The following is a 22463-nucleotide window of genomic DNA, read 5'->3' as shown; positions in this document are numbered from 1 at the left end:
ATTGAAGGTCAGGACACTCCTGGATAATGTTGTGTTCCTATAAGTTTATGTTGTGGCCACAACAAGGCCAGTACACCACTTAAGTTATTTCTGCTTAATTTCAGAGAAATCATGTTTGCGCGTGCCTCACAGCAAGAAGGTCGCAGGTTCGATTCCCGGCCTTTCTGTGCGAAGTTTGCATGTTCTTCCCGTGCATGCGTGGGTTCTCTCCGGGCACTCCGGCTTCCTCCCACAGACCAAACACATGCTCATTAGGTTTGGTGACTCTAAAATTGCCCCTAGGTGTGAGTGTGAATGGTTGTGTGTTTGTGCCCTGTGATCGGCTGGCGACCGGTCCAGGGTGTACCCCGCCTCTCACCTGTTGACAGCCGAGATAGGCTCCGGCCCCCCCGCGACCCCAAAAGGGATAAGCGGCATAGAAAATGGATGGATGGATGGATGGATGGATGGATGGATGGATGGATGGATATCCATATGCCTTGCCAACCATTGCTCTGGACAAGAAGCCAGTCAGAGGTGTAAATCAGAGCAGTAGTAAATTCAAAACAGATCATAGCAGTTGAGAACAAAAAGGCAGGGCATGATTGCTGAAGTCATTCAAAAGAACCCAGAATTTTAGAGTGAACTGATTTAAACAACAGATTGTAAATCAGCTTTCTCTCAACTGTAATCGTTGGCTTCCCAGCCTCCACCGGTGGTGCACACCACCGAACACAGAACACACAGCTTGGTGATTGGATATATTTTGCTGAAATGTACTTTTGTGAGAACCATATATTTTCTAACTTGTCTTTTGTATGGATGCTTCAAACTGAAGTGTTTCATGCCAATCTAATTCCACTGTGAGAGATCCTTGTTCTATGTAAAATCCATTAACAAGTGCAGCTGGTGAAGCTAATCTGAGGCTTCAGCAGGCTGGGTTAGACGAATCAAAACAGTATCTTCCAGTATTCCAGTGTTTTTAGGCCGGTGCTTGTTGAGCTGCAGTAAAGGAATAACAACACAAACAGGGAATTTCATATAAAAAATATTGGAACTTTTGTCTACCGCATACTGCCAAAGCCAAACAAAATTAAATCTTAAATAGTGGCCCAAGCCTTTATTTAGTTCAACTACAGGATGAACCAGGCTACGGTGTTTGATTTGCCTTGTTTTATAAGCATATCTAATTGAAGTACACTGTAGTAAAGCACCTCCCTAGCTGAAAAACTGAGACTGTTGCTTTCTCTTCCCCTCAGTTAGGTTTAAACTTGAACTAAAGCTTTCCTGCTCCTGGTAGGTTTTTCTCTGCAAGAAGTATTGCATTTTATAGACAATAACTTAATGGTGTTAAAGAAACACAGACAGCAGAGTAGAAGCGAGTGCAAATAACTAGTGAATGAAAACAGTATGTCTGTAAGGAGCAGCAGGGTGGCATGCCTGTTAGGATTCAGGTAATTCCATCCCTCCTCATTGTACCTAACCTTTATTAAAGACCAGCCTTTATTTGTCTGCACTATAGCACAGGTGATGATGAGGCATGTTGTGATGAGGCACACTTGAAAAAACATGAGCCTGTCCTTTAAATGCTGTTCTATCGAGTACCTTTAAAGCATTTTGTTTTTCCCCTCCGGGACTGCTGAAGCTTGCATCACAGCTACTCATTACTTTTTCGTAGTCTCAGCAGGAAGAAGAAGCTGTCCTGTTCATTGACAAACAACACAACTCCCCTAAGTCCCTGCTAGACATGTGTGTGTAAGTCTAGAAAGAAGCACTCTCTTCACACTTTTTATCTTAGTATGACATCACATATTACTTTACTGCAGACCATGACTGATTTCCCATCCAAGTATCTATGGATTTCACTTCATTATAGATTCAAAACTAACTTTTTGATATTTGATAAATGATATTCAATATATGATAAACTTGCTCTAATTGAAAAATCCATGACAGAAAACATAAAAACAAATGTGTTTTTGTCAAAGTTGCCTGATCTCTGTGCTGTACTGACCATGACTGGATTGAAATATTTGGCATGGTAGTGCTGGTGACGGTCACTCACTTAATATTGCTTCTGAACAGGAGCCACTTTCATAGAAAATGCACAAATTTAAATTAGCCTTTTCACAGTGTTCAGGTTGGCTCACTGTTTGTCTTTTTTTGACTTCTGGCAGTAATGACAGAGGAATGCAGTCTGTTTTGAAGAAAAAAAAAACATTCAAAACTGTAGATAAACACAGAAATATGTCATTTTAACTATGCACAGTTAATAATAAACGGCTTCCAACCATACAGTTAATAATTTGAGTGTGATCAAAACTTTTTTTATAGTCAGAATTTTGATACTTTGATAACATTTTACAAATTCTTTTTTTTTCTTTCATGAGTAGCCTCAATCAGAATTTTGAAGCACTTCATTTTCAAAGAATAAGGTTTCTCTTCTTGTCAACAAATCTCATGTGCATAACCAAACAAGCAATACATGCATTCAACTAATGTGTGTGTATCCACAACCTGATATACTGTATCTTATTCATCTGTGCCATAAATCAACAGTGCTCTGACGGTTTGATATGTCCCTGACCATGAAATTGTGTTTGCCCAGCTGTGTGGTGTTTTGGTGCATGGGTGGGAGGACAGGCACAGACAGCTGGGACACTCATTCAAATGGGGCACCTTCAAGTGAGTTGTTAGTATATTGGTAGCAAACGTATCTTAGACTTGAGACTAAAAATATCAATAAACAAATTTAATTGAACACTTTCCAACCAGTAGATGTTTTAAAATTGAAGTTAACAACAGTCAATCATTCTGCATTTCTCTATAAATGATTATGGGTGATTCTTACGGTATCAGCTGCTTTACACTGTATGAAAGGTTTCTCCTTCAGCTCATTAAAACCCTGCAGCCATCTGAACTTAGCAGGACACATATGTTGATAAATCTGCAGCTTCTGATCTGATTTGCAGCATCAGAGCTCGGTGCCATCACAAACGGATGGCCACTGTGTTTACCCTCATTGAATCATGTGAAACCAACACCAGGCTGCTACAAAATGTCCACATGCACCTCTACACACATCACAGTGGTCGATTACAGCAGTTTACAATAAAGCAGGTTACAATATGATGTGACCATTTACAGTATAAGATGCAGTAGAATTATTACTATTATTACTGGATTAATAAACTGTGAAAACCTCACACCATCTGCCTCTAGCTGGATCATCCAGACAATACAATTTCCTAAAGAAGCATCATTCGGATTGTTAAGCTTTAGTTATCATGGTTGCTTTCCCTTGTTCTACTCTAATTTGAAAAGGAAAACACGTTAACATGCTGTCTGTTCTGTACCAATACAATCTCTTATGCTTAGTCCAAGTCCAGGCTCATGTTGCACTGAGCCTGCTCACTTGTACTACCACGCTACATGTTGAATACCCTGTCAGTATGAATAAACACATCCCAACTTAATTACATCAGAAGTGGTATGCAGAGCAGTGAAGGCTGCCATCAAAGAGAAAGTCTCAGGGCAGCAGAGATAGAAGCAAACTTATGCTGCTAAATCTGGTTAAATGCAATATTGCTGCTTTGAGACCGTGTGCTGAGTGATGTGGCAGGATGCCTGGCTGTGTTCAGTTTTCCATGGTGATTTCAGCTGTGTGTGTGCGTGTGGATGTATATTAGTCATGTTGTGGGGATCTGTTTACAGTCACATTGTGGGGACTTGCCTTCCTTAAGAGGACAAAACACAAGTCCCCACTGTATAAATCATTTAATTTTAGGGTGAAGACTTGGTTTAAGGTCAGGGTAAGGCTAGCTTTAGCTCAAGGTTAGGGTCAGAGTTATCATGGTTATGGTTTGGGTAAGTCTGTGCAATGTCCCCAAAATTTATGAGAACACAACAGTGTAGTGTGTGTGTGTGTGTGTGTGTGTGTGTGTGTATGTGTGTGCGTGTGTGTGTGTGTGTGTGTAGACAGGCAAGCATGCGAGCAGCTGAAACAGACACAGAGGTGTACAGACAGTCCAGAGCAGGGTTACGGTGTGTAAACTTCAGACCAGCTTCTGCAGCAGTAATCATGCACTTAACATTCAAGGTGCACTGCACCCCTGCTGGCTACAGGTTATACGTTCATTCCACAGTCAGCTCATAACTGGCAGAGCAGTACATGAGCAGTGAAAACTAACACAAACATCATTCATTCAGGGAGTTAATATGATGACTGAAGGACACCTCTGCAGTCCAACTTAAGTCTAAACCTGTTATTTTGTGGTTATAAGGCAAAAACCACAGGAATATATGCAGATGTTGTACTTAAATAATCACATCAGGGACCATTTGTGACCTATGCTCCCTGACATGATAGCTTACTGACAAATAACTCATTAGACTGACCAGATAAAAAATAGTCATGTTGGATGGCTCCACTTGGAAGACATCTAATCAATACAGATACACATGTCGAAGGTTTCTCATTTGATCTTTTTGACTGAGCTGTGAGATGACAACATAGTCTCTACACAATTTAAATATGTTCCTGTCATTTGAAGCATCACATCACAGAAGTTAGCTAAGGCACAAGTCAGCTGTGATCTGCCAGGAAGCTGTATGTCATAGCTGCACCAATCTATATTTTAATATTCACAATGGATCAAATGAGAACTTTGGAAGATGTCAGTCAAACTAACAAGCCTCTTAAAGGTCATTGGTTTGGTTTTCTGGCCCACAAACTCCACTCTCATCAGTCAGAGCAGCAGGCAGCTCTTGTCATACAATCAGTTTACATTTGGCATAGGAATCAAATTTGGCATTGAAAAAGGATATACTGTCATTGAAACACTGGAAAAGATGTACTATAACCTTAACAAATTATTTAGATATTTTTGTATTTTGATGTGTTTTTCAATGACAATCTTTCAATCAATCAAATTTCTCTACGTCTGTCTTGGTTTTTTAACAAAACCCAGGTAGGAGCTGGCTTGACTTAGCTTAGCTCTGACAGCTGACATTAGCTAAGGTTAGCACCTGTTCCAGCAACCCACTGGCAGACCAGGTGAACTCATGGAAGCAGATGCTATGTGCAGTGTGTGGTCATATCTGAGGCTTTGTAGATGTGCAAATGACTCTCTCTTTGCACCTCCCTCAAAACCCCTCCCCCCACACAATACAACAGAAACAGAAAGTTGAAACTGAAAACATAAAAGCCTGAAAGGGTAGGAAAAAAAAAAGCCTGACGACTGTCATTGAAATACACATTGAAATCAAAAAATCTAAAATTCAAATAACTTTTAATGATTGTGTTTTATTTTTCAGTGGGACATTTTCAGTGCAAATTCTTTTTCAGAGCCAATACAATTTTTTCCAACACAAACGTTTCAATGAACAACGTTTCCTTTATCGATAGCACATTTCCAACGCTGAAATTTAAAGTCAAGCTCAGATAAGCCTACCATACACTACCTGCTCGGCAGCTGCCAGTGACCAGCTGATGAACACACAGGAGAGCTTTTAGCAGCTCAACAGATCTTGAGCTCAACCCAAATTAATGCTAATGTTGCTTTGTATGTCCAGGATGTGCAGGCAACTGTTTGCTGACACATTCATCGCATCAGCTGAACCTATAAGGTGATAACACATAAATGCTGTATTTACAGCCTTCGCACTGCCCTCAAGAGGCAGAACAACAACAACGACAACACTAAAAACTGGGGTCAATATTCCCTCAGAGACAGCAGCTAATAATCGTTCAATCTGATATTTACTTATCTTTCTTGGCTCCACTCTGAAGCAGACAGGTAGAACAGGTAGGTTTCACATTTGATCATGTTTACTGAGCAATGGCAAGTCACCTCAGTTTTTAAATGCCATTTCTAATTTGATGGGCATTTTTGACATTGTATCGTGAAGTAAGATCAGACCAGAGTCAGCAGTAATCTACACAGAGGCTGAAACCTGACACAGTTACTGAGGACAACGTTCCATCGAAGATGACAGCTCATAATTCATCAGACTGACCAGCAGTCATCTCACATCGGTGCATTTCCAGGACAAGTCAATACAGATAAACATGAAGGTTTCACATTTGATCTTGTGTAGTGAGTTATGGGGAAGCAGTCTGGATACGTATTTTTAAATCTGACATTGTCATTTCTGACATTACATCATGGAGCAACGAGTAGGCAAAAGTCATCTCAAAGAACAGGCTATGCTGAGGGAAAAAATCAACGAGATCATTTATCTGGTCTGAAATGAGGCTAAAAATTCAGCAGATTAAACAGGTGGGCTTTACATTTGATGTACAGTTTATGTGACATTTGACTCTTTATTTTGCATTATATTGGAGAGGCAGCAGCAAAAGGAGTTTTTTTTAGGGCACAGACTAATAAATATTCTCATTATTAGTTATTCAAGAAGCATCAGAAAACTGTGACAGTTTGTCATCGAGTGATTCTACAGCTCAAAATAAGATGGAAATGTCTTACTTTGTCCAACCAACACTTCAGAACCCAAAACCATACTGGCGCGTCTGCATCCACACAATGCTTGTGCTTGTCAAATAACCTAAATAATTCACCAGTGATTCAAACAGCTGGCAATCAGTCGGCTGAGGGAAACGATTTTATCTTTCAGTGATCTACAGTTTCAAAAGTGAGCATCCGCGAGCTCGCAGGTGTGATGGCTGAAGTTTGCGGATGAAGGGCGCACTCACCAGCAGCGTGGGCAGCCCGGCCACCACGGTGTAGAGCAGGACGGGCGGGACGGCGCTGCTGTCCTCCGGCCCCAGGTACGGTTTGGTGAAGGTGGTGTCGTAGCAGAAGAAGCCCTGCACGTGCACGCTGAAGGTGTCGGTGTACTCGAAGTAGTAGGCCAGCATGACGGTTCCCGCCATGATCACCAGCTGGAAGTACAGCATGATGCAGGAGAGCGAGAGACATTTAATTAGAACAAAGCCTTTCTGTCTCTCTCCTAGCCGGCCTCCTCCCCCTCTCCGGCGGTATCGAAACCCGCTGACCGGCTCATGATGGCTCCGCTGCACGCAAAGAGCCGCTCTCTGATCGTGGCGGAGGCTCAAGCACCCTGCCTTTCTCTGCTCGCTTCTGCTGCGACTACAGACTGTGTGTGTGTGTGTGTGTGTGTGTGTGTGTGTCAGAGAGAGGGGGGGTGGGGGGTGGGGGGGGTGAGGATGTGCAAGTATGTAAGAGATGAGGAGGCTTGGCTTACCCCCTTCCACGTCTGTGTGTGTGATTGACAGATTACAGGGATGTGCAAGCAAATAGGAGGAGCTCCCTGTGTGTGTGTGTGTGTGTGTGTGTGTGTGTGTGTGTGTGTGTGTGTGTGTGTGTGTGTGTGTGTGTGTGTGTGAACTGTTCATAGAACTATGGCATGCATTACCATGTTTCACCAAATCAGGAGCAGAACGGAAGGAGAGAGAGAGAGACTCGACCACTGTCAAAGGCTGAGTCTCATTCTGCCCATATTTCATCAGAGAGAAATGAGAAAAGACTGGACACAGTGCTGTTTGTAATATCATCTCATTGATAGGATCCTGAGTCAAGCGTGCTCACTCCTCACCTTTTAGCAAAATGATTCATTTTGAGTTCCAAATAGGTCACCTGCGAGATTCATGCTAATCCAAGCAGAAACTTCTTGGTGAGGGAGGGAGGGGTTATGTATTGTCTTCCATCCACTAAACAGAATTTTAATTCTGTGGTTCAATCAATGCAACATCGGTTCACAAGAAGTGTAGCATGTAGGAATTGGAAGGAGGCGATTATGATGAATAATGTTTCTTTTAAAACATGGGGCTCTATTTTCGACTCCGCTGCCGGCGCGGCGCAGGCTGTGCACCCTGCGCAGTGGTATTTTCGTGCAGCGCAGGCAGGCGCATGGCGCACTTGGTATTTTGGTAAACTGAGGCGTACAGAGGTGTGCCAGGATAGGCGCAGTAGGTGGAGGTGTCGGCATAATCAGCTGGCAGATTTGGATTTTCGTTCCATTTCGGTCCATGCCGGCAGTGCAAAAGTGCGCTGAAAGCTCGCCACCTCAGACCTGGACAACTCTGTGCACCAGCAGCGCACCACTGGGCAAATCGATTTTCGTAAACCGGCGGAGTCGTGCGCTCACGTCACCAACACCTCACAGGCAGGTTTCCACAGTGTCTGGAATTTCACTGCGATCAATAATTAGCAACAGCCGCAATTCAATGCAACTATCTGAGTCAGCACATACAGTCAGACCTAAATTTATATATTTTGATCAGTATCTCATCTGACGACATCGCAAGCGCGTTCGGCACGCATAATGGTCACTCAACCTGACCGAATGTACACAGGTGAAACAGGGATGCAAACTAATCAATTAACGTCGCTGTGCCAACCAGAAACAGCCGTGACATCCTACAGAGCATATATACTGCATCTATCTCAGAGCACTCGAGACAGAGAGAGACAGACACATGGAAAAACGTAAGTGATGATCGTTGTCCGCTGTTACCCACGTCATTTCATTCCAAATACAAATGCAATCATAGTAATGCTTAACATTATCTACAAAGATGGAGTCCATCATTGCTTTGAGGGGGAGGAGGAGGAGGAGGATTTACCATCTAAGGACCTCATATTTAGACATGAGTGACGTCAGTCTCCTCCTGGAAGAAGTTTGGGTGTCGGACACTTTCCTGCGTGGGCTCAGTCATCCTGGAAACTTGCCATGCGCCTCACCAGCGGCGTTGTTAAGGGTTGAGGTGAGGAGCTGCTGTGATTGGTGAAGATTTGACTCGGCTGTGTCAAACTCACTCCACGCCTTCTCCCCTCCCTCCTTCCGAGTTGCGCCGCTGGGTGGGACTGAGATGAGAAGGAGGAGGAGATGCGCCGGTGGCGCAGTGCACGAAAATACCAAAGTCTGCGCCGCCACGCCCCATCAGCGAAGCGGACCTGACTTTGCGCCGCGCCTGCGCCGCACTGGCGGTGGAATCGAAAATAGAGCCCTCTATGTTCTTTTTTTGCCAAAAGGTGCGCTTTTGTCTCGCGGCATTCTCCTGCCGTTTGCATTTCCTCATATTTCTGTCACACCTAATACATTTCCACTTCCTGACACGCTGGAATGCTTGTGATATGTGAAATACCCACCTCTGGCTCTTTAGTCATCAGATTTTCTTTTTTGTTCTAATTATTATTTCACACTTCACACTCTCTCTGTCTCTTTCTCCAGCAGTGGAAATGCATTTATCAGGTGCATTGTCATGCTGGAATTCCTAAGTGAAGGCTGTCGGAGAAGACAGAGAGACGGATTGGGTATGGAGAGGCAGACAGAGATGGAGATGCAGAGGGTGTGTGGAGTCAGGTGGGCACACACTGACAGCTGTGAGTAATGGCTCTCATTACTGTGTCACTCTGTCATCACTCCCCATTTTAATACCAACCAGGTCAAATCTATATGCTGCTGGCGTCATGCTCAAACACACCAGAGAGATGCTAATGATGTATTTTCACTATATATTGTCATCAGTAAGTGGTAACTCACAGGATACATACATTATGAATCCAGTGTTCACTGACTAAAATTACCTTCACACCCTGGTGTTCAAGACATGATTATGATTCCTTATAACTCCTTTAGAGGGAACAGGCATATATGTAAAAATTTGACATAATTAGTTTCAGTGCTCCTGTTGCTGAACAGAGCTTTAAAATCAGCTGCAGCTGTTTCAGGGATGCTGGCCAAAAAGACATTTGCAGCCTGTGACGCCTGTGACACTTCATACATCAGCCTGATGGTAATCACGCTGCACATGTGACACAGTTCCAGGGCAGCTCATTGTTTCCAGGACATTTGGGACAATTCTATGACTGCAAACCTCTCCTGGACATGTAGGAACACTGAGCACATCTGACATTTTTCAGATAACATGTATTACATGTAAAAAGAAATTCATTCAGATTTGTGTTTTGGATAGTAAGTTAATAACAATAGAAATAACTTCCATTATTACTATGTCCTGGTTTGAATATTGATTTGTATAGACTTGCACATATTCTCTGGATACTTCAGATGTGCTGTGCTGTTTCCATCTTGTGCAGCGCTTGTTGTGGTGAAATCTGGTCTCCATAAAAAATGTAAAATGCAAGTCTCCTTCAACAATGTTTGCATACACCGATGCACTCATTTTTACACATATGCAGTGTGTGTGCCGTTTGATATACAAACACGCGTGGGATCAGTCACGCAGAAAGGAGGCTCTGAACCCAGCCAATCAGAGAGCAGCAGTGGCAAGCGTGTAACACAGTTGAGTCCTCTGTAGACCTACAGGTCCATCTGTCACTGTCCCACTCAGCCTATGAGAGCTCCCACAGTCTGCTGTACTGCTGAGGCACCAAGTAGGTTACACACACACACACACACACACACACACACACACACACACACACACACACACACACACACACACACACACACACACACACACACACACACACACACACACAGAGTGATATATGGTGGTGCAGTGTGACAGCCTGAAGTTTCCATGTGTCTCCGCCTCTTCTCCCATTGGACTCCCACCTGCATGTCAACCGGAATGAATGGCTTGGATTGTTAGTGACTGCTGTTTTTTCTGTTTATTTGTTTTCCCTGATATTGATATGACATATGGCAGTATTCAATATATACACAGAGTGAAGAGTCTTCTCTCATAAAATAATCAGCTGATCACCTTATGTCAGCTTCAGGAGTCAGAACCTATCCATCCATCTATCCATCCATTTTCTATACCGCTTATCCCTTTCGGGGTCGCGGGGGGGCTGGAGCCTATCTCAGCTGTCAACGTGTGGGAGGCGGGGTACACCCTGGACCAGCCAGCCGATCACAGGGCAACATATACAGACAAACAACCATTCACACTCACACCAATTAACCAAATGAGCATGTTTTTGGTCTGTGGGAGGAAGCCGGAGTACCCAGAGAGAACCCACGCATGCACAGGAAGAACATGCAAACTTCACACAGAATTGAACCGGCAACCTTCTTATGTGAGGCATGCACACTACCTGCTGCGCCACCGTGCAGCCCCGCACGTTAAACATGTCTAATTCATGTCATATCAACAATTTAAGCTGACCACTTTCATAGTTTTGACCAAGGACTGTTTGGATTTCATTTGTATCAAAGTCAGTAGGCCACACCCATTGTTTAAATGTCCCAGATACATTTTGATATTTCATCCAAATTGCATAACTTGGTATTGGCATGAGCAAATCAGGCTTGTAGCCAAAACAACTTGAGCCTTGATTGAGACTTTCCTATGAATTCCTCACCCTGTGAACAAAAGCAAGTGTTTTCACTGCCGTGTGTCATAAAGATCTTGATCTGGCTAGTGAGCTATTTTTCATAAGCTACCATCTTTTTTCCTTAACACAGCTGTTTGCAGGATGCAGAGTCAGATTGTCCTCTAGGAGGAGGAGGAGTGACAATTAGTTTGGAATCCTTTGAAATCCTGCAGCCCCACAGGCTGACTTTTGTTTTCGCCCATGCTCTATCTCTATCCCTTTTAGCTTTTTTTGTTCTTTAGTCAATTTGTTTTTGTTTCTCTTTGCTGATCCTATGCCATTATGAGCCATAACCACAAAATATAACATCAAAAATACAATTCTCTAAAGAAAAATCTCCTGCTCCTTCCTTTCAATCAGCTAACGCACTACTCACTGCAGAACTCTGGCCCGGAACATGGAAACATAGACTGCTTAACTGTTTCTGATTTTGTCGGGAACTGCATTAAACGTACCTACTGTATATAGAAACAGCAAATCTTCTCGCTGATGGTCTCGTTTGCTTCTGTAAGTCATCACGAGGCATCAGTATTAAACTGAGACTGTTTCATGACCAGTTAAAACTCCTGGTAGTATGTTCAAGCAAGGCAGGCTCAATAGGTGAGATCTGCCTGGTTGAGTAAATGTTGCAAATCAGAAATAAAACACTTTCTGCTTTGAGCAGGAAACAAATTTAATTTGAGGTATTCAAACAAAAAATTATAGAACGTGAAAAAAGCAATTTTCTACTCAATTGTTCTCCTGGCAATTCACAAATCCTGCAGGGAAAAGCAGCACAGAGGACACTTTACAACTCCAGTTTTGATTTAAGAGCATTCCCATATTCACTGCTTTTGGAAATGCAGATGAAATTCCAGTTGGAAGCCCAAATTTTACAGACAAATCTCTCAAAACATGGACCCATAAACCCAAAATTATCTGCATGGAAAGAAGGGAAGTCATAAAATATTTGTGTCATTTGGCGGAGCAGACCCTTTACCAGGTTCAGGCAATGTTTATGTGGAGATATGAGAGTGTTGTTCTCAATGTAAACATGAGGAGAGGCACGCTGGCTGTCGCTTCTATGCACAACTCATTGCTGCTGCTGTCTGAATTGATGCTAGCTGAGCTTTTTCAACTTGCTGCTGTGCTTTGCAGTGTGACCCTGGCAACCACAGAATCTGCAGGGAAGAAAACGGTCGAGGAGCAGAGTTCACTCATCTCTGAGTTCACTTTCACAGCCCTTTACCAACACAGAACAGACACATGGATTATGAAAAACAGCACTGGAGCAACATCAGCTTCAAGGCTTGATTATGCGGTTGGAGACAAAAAACAACATGTATATTAATCATGTCATACTCTTGTCTGTTTTCTCTATTCAACCTGCTTAGCTGTGTGATGAGATGACACTCGGTGGACAGTGACGAGCAGCAGCCTGTGGAGCACAGCCTGATAGGGTCAAAGGTAGTTGGGAGCCGACACAGCAAAGTTACTCACTGCTGCAACCACTCGCTGTCTGAAAGCACCTATATTGTTCATCAATATTATTACCAATATTGTTCTTAAAACATTATTACATAATCTTTATTATAATATTACAGTATGCAAGCTGCTATAGATGCTGTCCACAAGTGGTAAGTGGTGAGGGATGATACAAAAAGCTGCCACAGTAAATATGACATCAGAGCAAAGTATGACAGGCATATTTTCTTTGTCTTCTTCCTATTATAAGGAGCATGAGAGTGTTTGCTCTTCTCCCTGAGGAGTGACTAATGAGCTCTGTTGTCTGGTGAATACAGGAGTCTCACAGCACAGCAGCAGCATTAAAGCATGAAAAGACTCAGAGTCTGACACACACACACACACACACACACACACACACACACACACACACACACACACACACACACACACACACACACACACACACACACACACACACTTGTAGAGAATATGAAAGCACAATCCAAAACCTTTCAGACTTAGGCAATAAGTAGTTAAAGCAAGACCAAAGCACAATTTTGATCACTAATACAACAAAATGAAACCTGAGGATTTGCTTTAAACTCTGTCGACACTGTAAACATCACAGGGCTGTTCATGTTGTGTGGAATCAAGACTGTGAATGCCTTTTCCAGCTCAAATAAATGAGACTTCATTATTACTGCATCATGTGGGTGTGATAAATGTGCCATTTTTAAGCATCAACCATAAGTTTACCAGAAATATTACCACAGTACCCAGGGTAAGTGTGACAGTGGTGTCATCTCACAGTAACACCAGGGCAAATGATGATTATCAGCGTGTTCGCACCTTCCACTTATCTCTGCATGTAAATGAGATTTTAACAAGTCCGAAAACACCTCCGTATTGCTGAAACTGATCAGGGAAGCCACTAAGAGGGAAGAATATGTCAGAGAGTCTGTGTTTTTTACACTGTACTTTGGTCTCTCTTATTATTCTATCAGTTATGATACTGTGGTACATGACAACAGAGCTCCAGCACAGTCTGATGGGTCAAGAAACATCAGCAGCAAAGTGGGTTGTAAGCTCTGACGGATACATATCTTTTCTGTATCTTGAACCAATTTTGCCCCTAGGTGTGAGTGTGAGTGTGAATGGTGTGTGTACAGTTGTGGCCAAAAGTTTACATACACTTGTAAAGAACTTAATGTCATAGCTCTCTTGAGTTTCCAGTTATTTCTACAACTCTGATTTTTCTCTGATAGAATGATTGGAACAGATACTTCTTTGTCACAAAAAACATTCATGAAGTTTGGTTCTTTTATGACTTTATTATGGGTTAACAGAAAAAGTGAGCAAATCTGCTGGGTCAAAAATATACATACAGCAATGACAATATTTGGTTACATGTCCCTTGGCCATTTTCACTTCAATTAGATGCTTTTGGTAGCCATCCACAAGCTTCTGGCAAGCTTCTGGTTGAATCTTTGACCACTCCTCTTGACAGAATTGGTGCAGTTCAGTTAAATTTGTTGCTGTTGGACATGGACTTGTTTCTTCAGCATTGTCCACATGTTCTCAATGGGGTTTAAGTCAGGACTTTGGGAAGGCCATTCTAAAACCTTAATTCTAGCCTGATTTAGCCATTCCATTACCACTTCTGATGTGTGTTTGGGGTCATTGTCCTGTTGGAACACCAAACTGCGCCCAAGACCCAACCTTTGGGCTGATGATTTTAGGTTATCTTGAAAAATTTGAAGGTAATCCTCCTTCTTCATTATCCCATTTACTCTCTGTAAAGCACCAGTTCCATTGGCAGCAAAACAGCCCCACAGCATAATACTACCACCACCGTGCTTGACGGTAGGCATGGTGTTCTTGGGGTTAAAGGCCTCACCTTTTCTCCTCCAAACATATTGCTGGGCATTGTGGCCAAACAGCTCGATTTTTGTTTCGTCTGACCACAGAACTTTCCTCCAGAAGGTCTTACCTTTGTCCATGTGATCAGCAGCAAACTTCAGTCGAGCCTTTAGGTGCCGCTTTTGGAGCAAGGGCTTCCTTCTTGCACGGCAGCCTCTCAGTCCATGGCGATGCAAAACACGCTTGACTGTGGACACTGACACCTGTGTTCCAGCAGCTTCTAATTCTTGGCAGATCTGCTTTTTGGTGGTTCTCGGTTGACTCTTCACCCTCCTGACCAATTTTCTCTCAGCAGCAGGTGATAGCTTGCATTTTCTTCCTGATCGTGGCAGTGACAAAACAGTGCCATGCACTTTATACTTACAAACAACTGTTTGCACTGTTGCTCTTGGGAGCTGCAGCTGCTTTGAAATGGCTCCAAGTGACTTTCCTGACTTGTTCAAGTCAATGATTCGCTTTTTCAGATCTGTGCTGAGCTCCTTTGACTTTCCCATTGTAGCGTTTGTGGGCGTTTGTATCCAATGAGCCCTATTTAAATGGCCTCCGAGAAGTCACCAGCTATAGTCACTCATAATCACTCACAAGAAGTTAAGAGGCCATGCTATGAAGCTCATTTCATTAACACAACTTTCTTAGCCACCAAAATTGCTAATTCATGTTGCTGTATGTATATTTTTGACCCAGCAGATTTGCTCACTTTTTCTGTTAACCCATAATAAAGTCATAAAAGAACCAAACTTCATGAATGTTTTTTGTGACAAAGAAGTATCTGTTCCAATCACTCTATCAGAGAAAAATCAGAGTTGTAGAAATAACTGGAAACTCAAGAGAGCCATGACATTATGTTCTTTACAAGTGTATGTAAACTTTTGGCCACAACTGTATGTGCCCTGCGATCGACTGGCGACCGGTCCAGGGTGTGCCCCGCCTTTCGTCCGTTGATGGCTGGGATAGGCTCCAGCACCCCCCACGACCCCAAAAGGGATATGCGGTATAGAAATGGATGGATGGATGGATGGATGGATGGACGGATGGACGGATGGATGGATGAACCAATTTTTTAAGTGATGTCAACATGTTTCAAGATATTTGCTATTACTGACAGGAATGATGAACAAAACTATGATAATGAAGGTAAAGCTGTATAAAAACCATGAGGATCTTTAAGAGTCTCTAAATTCAAACAGAGACTGGACACTCTCCTCAACAGTGTAAGTTTGATCAGAATGTGTGCAATCAATAATTTAGCAATTTCGGTATAACTGTAGAAATGTGGTGCTTATGCATCAGTGTCTGCTGGTGATTATTTACCTGTGTGGGGCTTCTTACACACTGACAGTCAAGGTCTCTGCTTCTCGAACAATAAGATACAACTATTGACAGCATCAAAAATACTAACAGGGACAGCCCTGTGTGAGGTCTTGATTTGCTTCTCAGTTAATCACTCATGAACATTGTTTTATTTGTTCTGTTTACACCCACTGAGGTGTTGCAGATGGAGGAAGCTTATGGTACCTGTATTTTAGATCCTATCCTGACTAAGCTGTTTAAAGAAGTATTACCTCTAATTGACTCTTCAGTTTTAGACATGATCAATCTCTCTTTATCAACAGGCTACGTACCACAGTCCTTTAAAGTAGCTGTGATAAAACCGCTACTGAAAAAGCCTACTCTTGATCCAGGGGTTTTAGCCAACTATAGACCGATATCCAACCTTCCCTTTCTCTCAAAAACTCTTGAGAAAGCAGTTGCCAATCAGCTGTGCGACTTTCTAAACAATAATAGTTTATTCGAGGCTTTCCAGTCAGGATTTAGAGTGCATCATAGCACAGAGACAGCACTGGTTAAAGTTACAAATGACCTTCTAATTGCATCTGATAAAGGATTTGTCTCTGTACTAGTCTTACTGGATCTTAGTGCTGCATTTGACACCATTGACCATGGCATCCTATTGCAGACACTGGAACATTTCATTGGCATTAAGGGAACTGCGCTAAGCTGGTTTAAATCCTACTTGTCAGATCGCTCTCAGTTTGAATGCGTTAATGATGACTCCTCTGTGCTCGCTAAAGTCAGCTATGGAGTTCCGCAGGGTTCTGTGCTTGGACCAATTTTATTCACCTTATATATGATTCCTTTAGGTAAGATTATCAGGAAGCACTCAATAAATTTTCATTGCTATGCAGATGATACCCAGCTATATTTATCAATGAAGCTGGAAAAAAACAGTCAGTTAACTAGACTACAAGCATGTCTTTATGACATAAAGACCTGGATGACCTACAATTTTCTGATGCTAAACTGGGACAAAACTGAAGTTATAGTAGTAGGCCCTAAACATCTTACAAAGTCACTTTCTGATGACATAGCAGCTATGGATGGCATTGCGCTGGCCTCCAGCACCACTGTAAAGAATCTGGGAGTCAGCTTTGACCAAGACATGTCCTTTCACTCCCATGTAAAACAAATTTCAAGGACTGCCTTTTTTCACCTACGTAATATTGCAAAAATCAGGCATATTTTCTCTCAAAATGATGCAGAAAAACTAGTCCATGCATTCGTAACTTCCAGGCTGGATTATTGCAATTCTTTACTATCAGGCTGCCCAAATTTGTTGCTGAATATTCTCCAGTTGCTCCAGAGCACTGCAGCATGTGTTCTGACAAAAACCAGGAAAAGAGATCATATTTCTCCAATACTAGCCACTTTGCACTGGCTCCCTGTAAAGTTTAAAATAGAGTTTAAAATTCTCCTCACTTACAAAGCCATAAATGGCCAGGCACCTTCTTATCTTAAAGAGCTCATAGTACCTTATTGCCCCACTCGAACACTGCGTTCCTAGAATGCAGGTCTATTTATGGTTCCTAAAGTCTCAAAAAGCAGAACAGGAGTCAGAGCATTTAGCTATCAAGCTCCTCTCCTGTGGAACCATCTTCCAGTCTTTGTCCGGGAGGCAGACACTGTCTCTACATTTAAGAGTAGGCTTAAAACTTTCCTTTTTGATAAAGCTTATAGTTAGGGCTGGCTCAGGCTTGTCCTGGACCAGCCCCTAGTTATGCTGCTATAGGATTAGACTATCAGGGGACATCCAAAGATACACCGAGCTCCTCTGTCCTTCTGTCCCTCTCCATCCGCACACTTTCATGTCCTACCACGGCGTGTTACTAACTTAGCTCCTTCCCCGGAGTCTCTGTGCTTTGTCGTCTTGCAGGTTCCCATGGACAGTGGCTGAATCTGGATTGTGGATTGCAGCTGCGTCTCCTGCCTTGGCCCTGCCTGACATCCACTGCAACTGCTACTGCTATTATTACATCCACTGTCACTGTTACTGTGACTGCATGTCTGTCTCTCTGTCTCTGTCTCTCTCTCTCTCTCTCTCTGACTGCATGTCTGTCTGTCTGTCTGTCTGTCTGTCTGTCTGTCTGTCTGTCTGTCTGTCTGTCTGTCTGTCTGTCTGTCTGTCTCACTCTCCCTCTCTTGCTCTTCCTCTCTCACCCAACTGGTCGAGGCAGATGGCCGCCCACCCAGAGTCTGGTTCTGCTCGAGGTTTCTGCCTGTTAAAAGGAAGTTTTTCCTCGCCACTGTCGCCAAGTGCTTGCTCATGGGGGAATTGTTGGTTTCTTTGTAGATAAAAGAGCTTGGTCTGTACCAGCTCTATATGGAAAGTGTCCTGAGACAACTTCTGTTGTGATTTGGCGCTATACAAATAAAATTGAATTGAATTGAATTGAATTGGTAAATCAGTGTGTATTGCATGGCTGCAATAGCACACATTAGGAAAGAGAAAATGAAATGAGCCATTTCTGTGGTTAATTTCCTACTATTTATCTATTATCTTCACATTACGTCACATTAAGATGATTAAAAATGTAAAACTCATTCATTTGCTCATTTTTTGCTGAGTCTGAAATCAGCTGTGGACAGTGGAGTGAAACACATTTGCCTCTATTGGCTGGCGGCTACTGTTATGTGAGTTTTAAAAATGGAAGGATAACTACATATTGAATATTTTGTCTTTTACCACATACAAACTGTAGTTTGAACTGTGAATAAACCATGGCAGTACTATTTAATTTATCCTTATCCTTGTGGGTAAGTCTGCTAACAGCCTCATGTTGCCTTTCACCAGGACTGTTCGAAGTGTGAGGCACCTCCCGAGGGGGCTGAGGGAGGCCTGTGATGTAAAGATACTGCATGATATGAAAGGCACAGGTGTATGCCGTTGTTCTTACAAGAGGAAGGTCACAATAGGAGTTCTGATTTGGCTGCTGATCAACATGGTCAGGTGCAGCAGTAACGGTGACGCAACCTCATAGAGGCCTACTCCAGTGAGTGATAACTCACAAACCTGAACACACAGACATGACACACACAAAGAAAATTTAAAAAAAAACAAACAAACAAAAAAAAAAAAACACTTCACTTTCTTCAGTATCAAAATAATCGAGTAACAGCTGTCCATACATCCACTGGTAAACTGCACTCAGGAACTGCTAATAGCTGACTGAGCACAGAACAGCACTGTAGCTCTCAGCTAGTAAACTGTCTCCATGGCAGCAGTATCCTTGCTGTTTACATCCCCCAAAGCACCTTAATTATGGCAACTTTAGTAGCAAAACAAGTATGATTATCCAAACAGAAATAACATGAATAATAAAAAAAAATGAGTGACAATAACCATTAATATTTACTTTTTGTTTGAGTTGCATTACCAATAACTGTCTCTCCCACTGAAAGGGTTCTTATATACGCTGACGCTCCCCTGCGTCCAATCATATACATATATAGTAGCCAATCTGTATGGGGCATCTGCACACAGAATGATTATCTGAATCACATCCACACAGAGAGATTGGCAGATTTATGAAATGGAAAAAAAGAGCTCCAATATCAGATCAGTATGCAATACAACATCCATTTGGGTATGGAGACTGACACGAGTCATTCATAGATCTAACATGTTAACTGGCTCTTTTACAGGTCACAAGACTTAGTTTATTGAGTGGAATCTGCCTTCAATCACTCAGTCTCCCTGTGTGACATATTCAAAAGAGATGAAACAATTCAAACTGAACTGATATGCTGCCAAGACAACATCATGCTGGCTGACTGAGACTCTATAAATAGGCGTGCTGTGTTTATGAGAAATGCTTACATTGTGTTTTATCACACTATTATGCCAAAGGCAACAGTGCGACCCAGATACAGTCAATACATCACAGAACTAGGCATGCAAAAACACCTTAGCTAACAGGCACACACATCACTTTGAAATGAATATCAATCTCTCTCAGTCCACACAAACTCACACTGAGATCATTTTTATACAGAATCAAGCAGCAGCCATGAGAGGAAAAGGACCTGGAATTGCTAAATAAGTGCTGATTATAACAAATATGGGCCAAAATACATGGCTTTCTGCAGGCGATCAAGTGTCGCCCACAAGATTTGATTTCATCATCACGTGTGAATAAACAGCTCTTATTAAAAGGCAAAGCGGCAGAGGAGAAAACTTCAAAGTAACATGCTTCAAGCAGCCCAGGCTTATCTGGCATGTCACACTTCATAAGAAATTCATGCAGTGTCTTTCTCACAACCCGCTGATGTGAAGGCGGTTCCTGCAGGCCCATGTTCTTGAATGAAAATAATTGTGGCAGGCATGGGAGGAAGTGGAGATTGAAGGCTGGAGCATCTCAGTGGAGAGGCCCCCAGTGCTGTCTCTGCACACGTGGGAGTCACCAGGTCACACCACGGAGCACAGAGAATACATTGTGTTGCAGTTTTTGCTACTACAGTTGTTGATTTTAAGATTGTTTGCATTTTAATGGAACTTAACGTCTCATGACAAATTTAGTTTTAGAGGAAATTTATAATTTACAATGCAAACTTTGAAAATTTAAATTAAGATGTGCTTCTAATTTAATGACTACAGCCAGGCTAGCAGCTTCAAGAGCTTTTACTTTGACACATTGGTGCTTTGAGCTCAAAGCTAACATCAGCATGCCGACATATTCACAATGACAATGGTAATGTTTACCATGTTGACATGCCAACATTGCTAATTAGCACTTAGTAAAACACACCTGAGGCTGTTGGGAATTAGGGCTGGACCAATGGACATTGAGGCATTATGATTTAAGAGCTACACCTTTCAAGCCTACGGGGGATGAGTGGCCTTTATTTGTTCATTGCTGGCATGAAAAAATAAAGGATGGTTGGTGGATTAATTACTCACATAGCATTATCTATAGCAAAGTCATGATAACGTAATTCAAATTACTTGTACTTTTTTGCAGTGATTTTTTATTTTTTTTTTATTTAACCTTTATTTAACCAAGCAAGTCATTAAGAACACATTCTTATTTACAATGGCGGCCTGGCAAAAGGCAAGAGCCTTTTGAGGAGAAGGGGACAGGGACTAGAGGGGTATCAAAAGATTAAAAAAAAACAGCAACATATACAACGTACATTACATAAAAGACAATAGCATAAAACACTACCACGGGCTAACAAATAGCAGCATCAGGTAGTATAGCAACAACAAAAGTAGCGCACACATGCAGCAGGACGGTAGAAGCAACATCAGCAAAAATAAAAGTAGTAATGTAGTAAAAGTAATGCAACAAATATACAAACAGACCAACAACAAACAGCAAGACAGACTGACAGAGCAATAACAATAGCAGCAGGAACAAGAAGCATACAATGAGCAAACAGATACAGTAGCAGCCGACAGACAGAAGTTTTAGAAACCAAACTGACGGTTATCTTACTGCTGAAAAAGTATGCCCTTTGAGCTGCTGGCAGGCATTGTAGTGAAACACTGAAAGACTGAAATCAGTAAATGAAAACAGTATTTGTGCTTAAAAGAGAACCTCTGACAAGCAGAGTGATGTGCATCACATGTTGTAATGATGGCCTGAAGTAAGTGACTGTAAGGGACTCTGCATTAACAGCAAATAATGGCCTCAGACACTATTTGATTTGATTTGTAATGGCAGACATGGCCAAAAGAGTGCTGGTGCTAATGTTGCTAAAAGGACTCTTTACATGTTTACACATAAATATAGAGTTACTCTCCCACTACACTGAGCAACGTGGTGGTGGTACGGTGGCACAAGTGGTAATACTGTCGCCTCACAGCTAGAAGGTCCCAGTTGGAATCCCGCTGTGGGTGCTGGTGGCGTGTCCTCCACTATGCCTTCGGTGCCTGCCGCTTGAGGAAAAAGGGCCTTTCTGTGTGGAGTTTGCATGTTCTCCCCGTGCTCACATGGGGTATCCTCCATAAATATACCCCCACTAAAACATGCAAGAAGATCACCACCTGACCAATGGTGACGAAAGAGATTGGGTCCCCGGGCGCCGTTCGGATGGCAGTCCACCGCTCCTGGCCTGCCGCGGAGGAAGGGCGACCAGGATGGGTTAAAGGTGGAGGAAAAATTTCACCAGTGCATGGCATATGTGTGCATGTGGTTGTGTTGTGTGACAAATAAAGGGGACTGTCCCTCCGATTCTTCTTCTTCTTCTTCTTCTTCTGATGCTTCTTCTAACAGAAGCATCAGAATGCATTATGGAGGTCACTGTGACATAATCCAACACTACCATGACACAGACCCCGCTGCAGACGCCACTGCAGTTTCGATCCAGACCTGGTCAGACCTCTAGTTGCAGGTAGCCTAGAAGTAGCTTTTTCCAGGCCTCTGATTGGCCAACACGGCTTTAGGGTTAGAGTTATATCGCTGCATGATGACATGTTCTTGCACACATTTCAATTGTTTTTTTGCAATTTGT

General features: G+C 42.5%; 1 protein-coding gene across 6 annotated transcripts in view; it reads right to left on the bottom strand.

The window, feature by feature from the left end:
- Window positions 1–22463, bottom strand: part of plppr5b (phospholipid phosphatase related 5b) — a 156269-nt gene that overhangs the window by 108088 nt on the left and 25718 nt on the right. For 3 of the 6 annotated variants that reach the window (XM_070986378.1, XM_070986379.1, XM_070986377.1), the window contains exon 3: window positions 6692–6880. In XM_070986378.1, coding sequence (XP_070842479.1) covers window positions 6692–6880 — 189 coding nt within the window. Of the gene's footprint in view, window positions 1–6691; window positions 7231–22463 lie in introns of those variants that run through there. The other 3 variants (XM_070986382.1, XM_070986380.1, XM_070986381.1) reach the window with 2 other exon arrangements.

The sequence above is a fragment of the Chaetodon trifascialis genome, chromosome 18 (assembly GCF_039877785.1).
Source record: "Chaetodon trifascialis isolate fChaTrf1 chromosome 18, fChaTrf1.hap1, whole genome shotgun sequence".
NCBI lineage: Eukaryota > Metazoa > Chordata > Actinopteri > Chaetodontiformes > Chaetodontidae > Chaetodon > Chaetodon trifascialis.
Note: the sequence above shows the minus strand (reverse complement) of the source record. Positions and strands in the feature narration are given on the sequence as shown.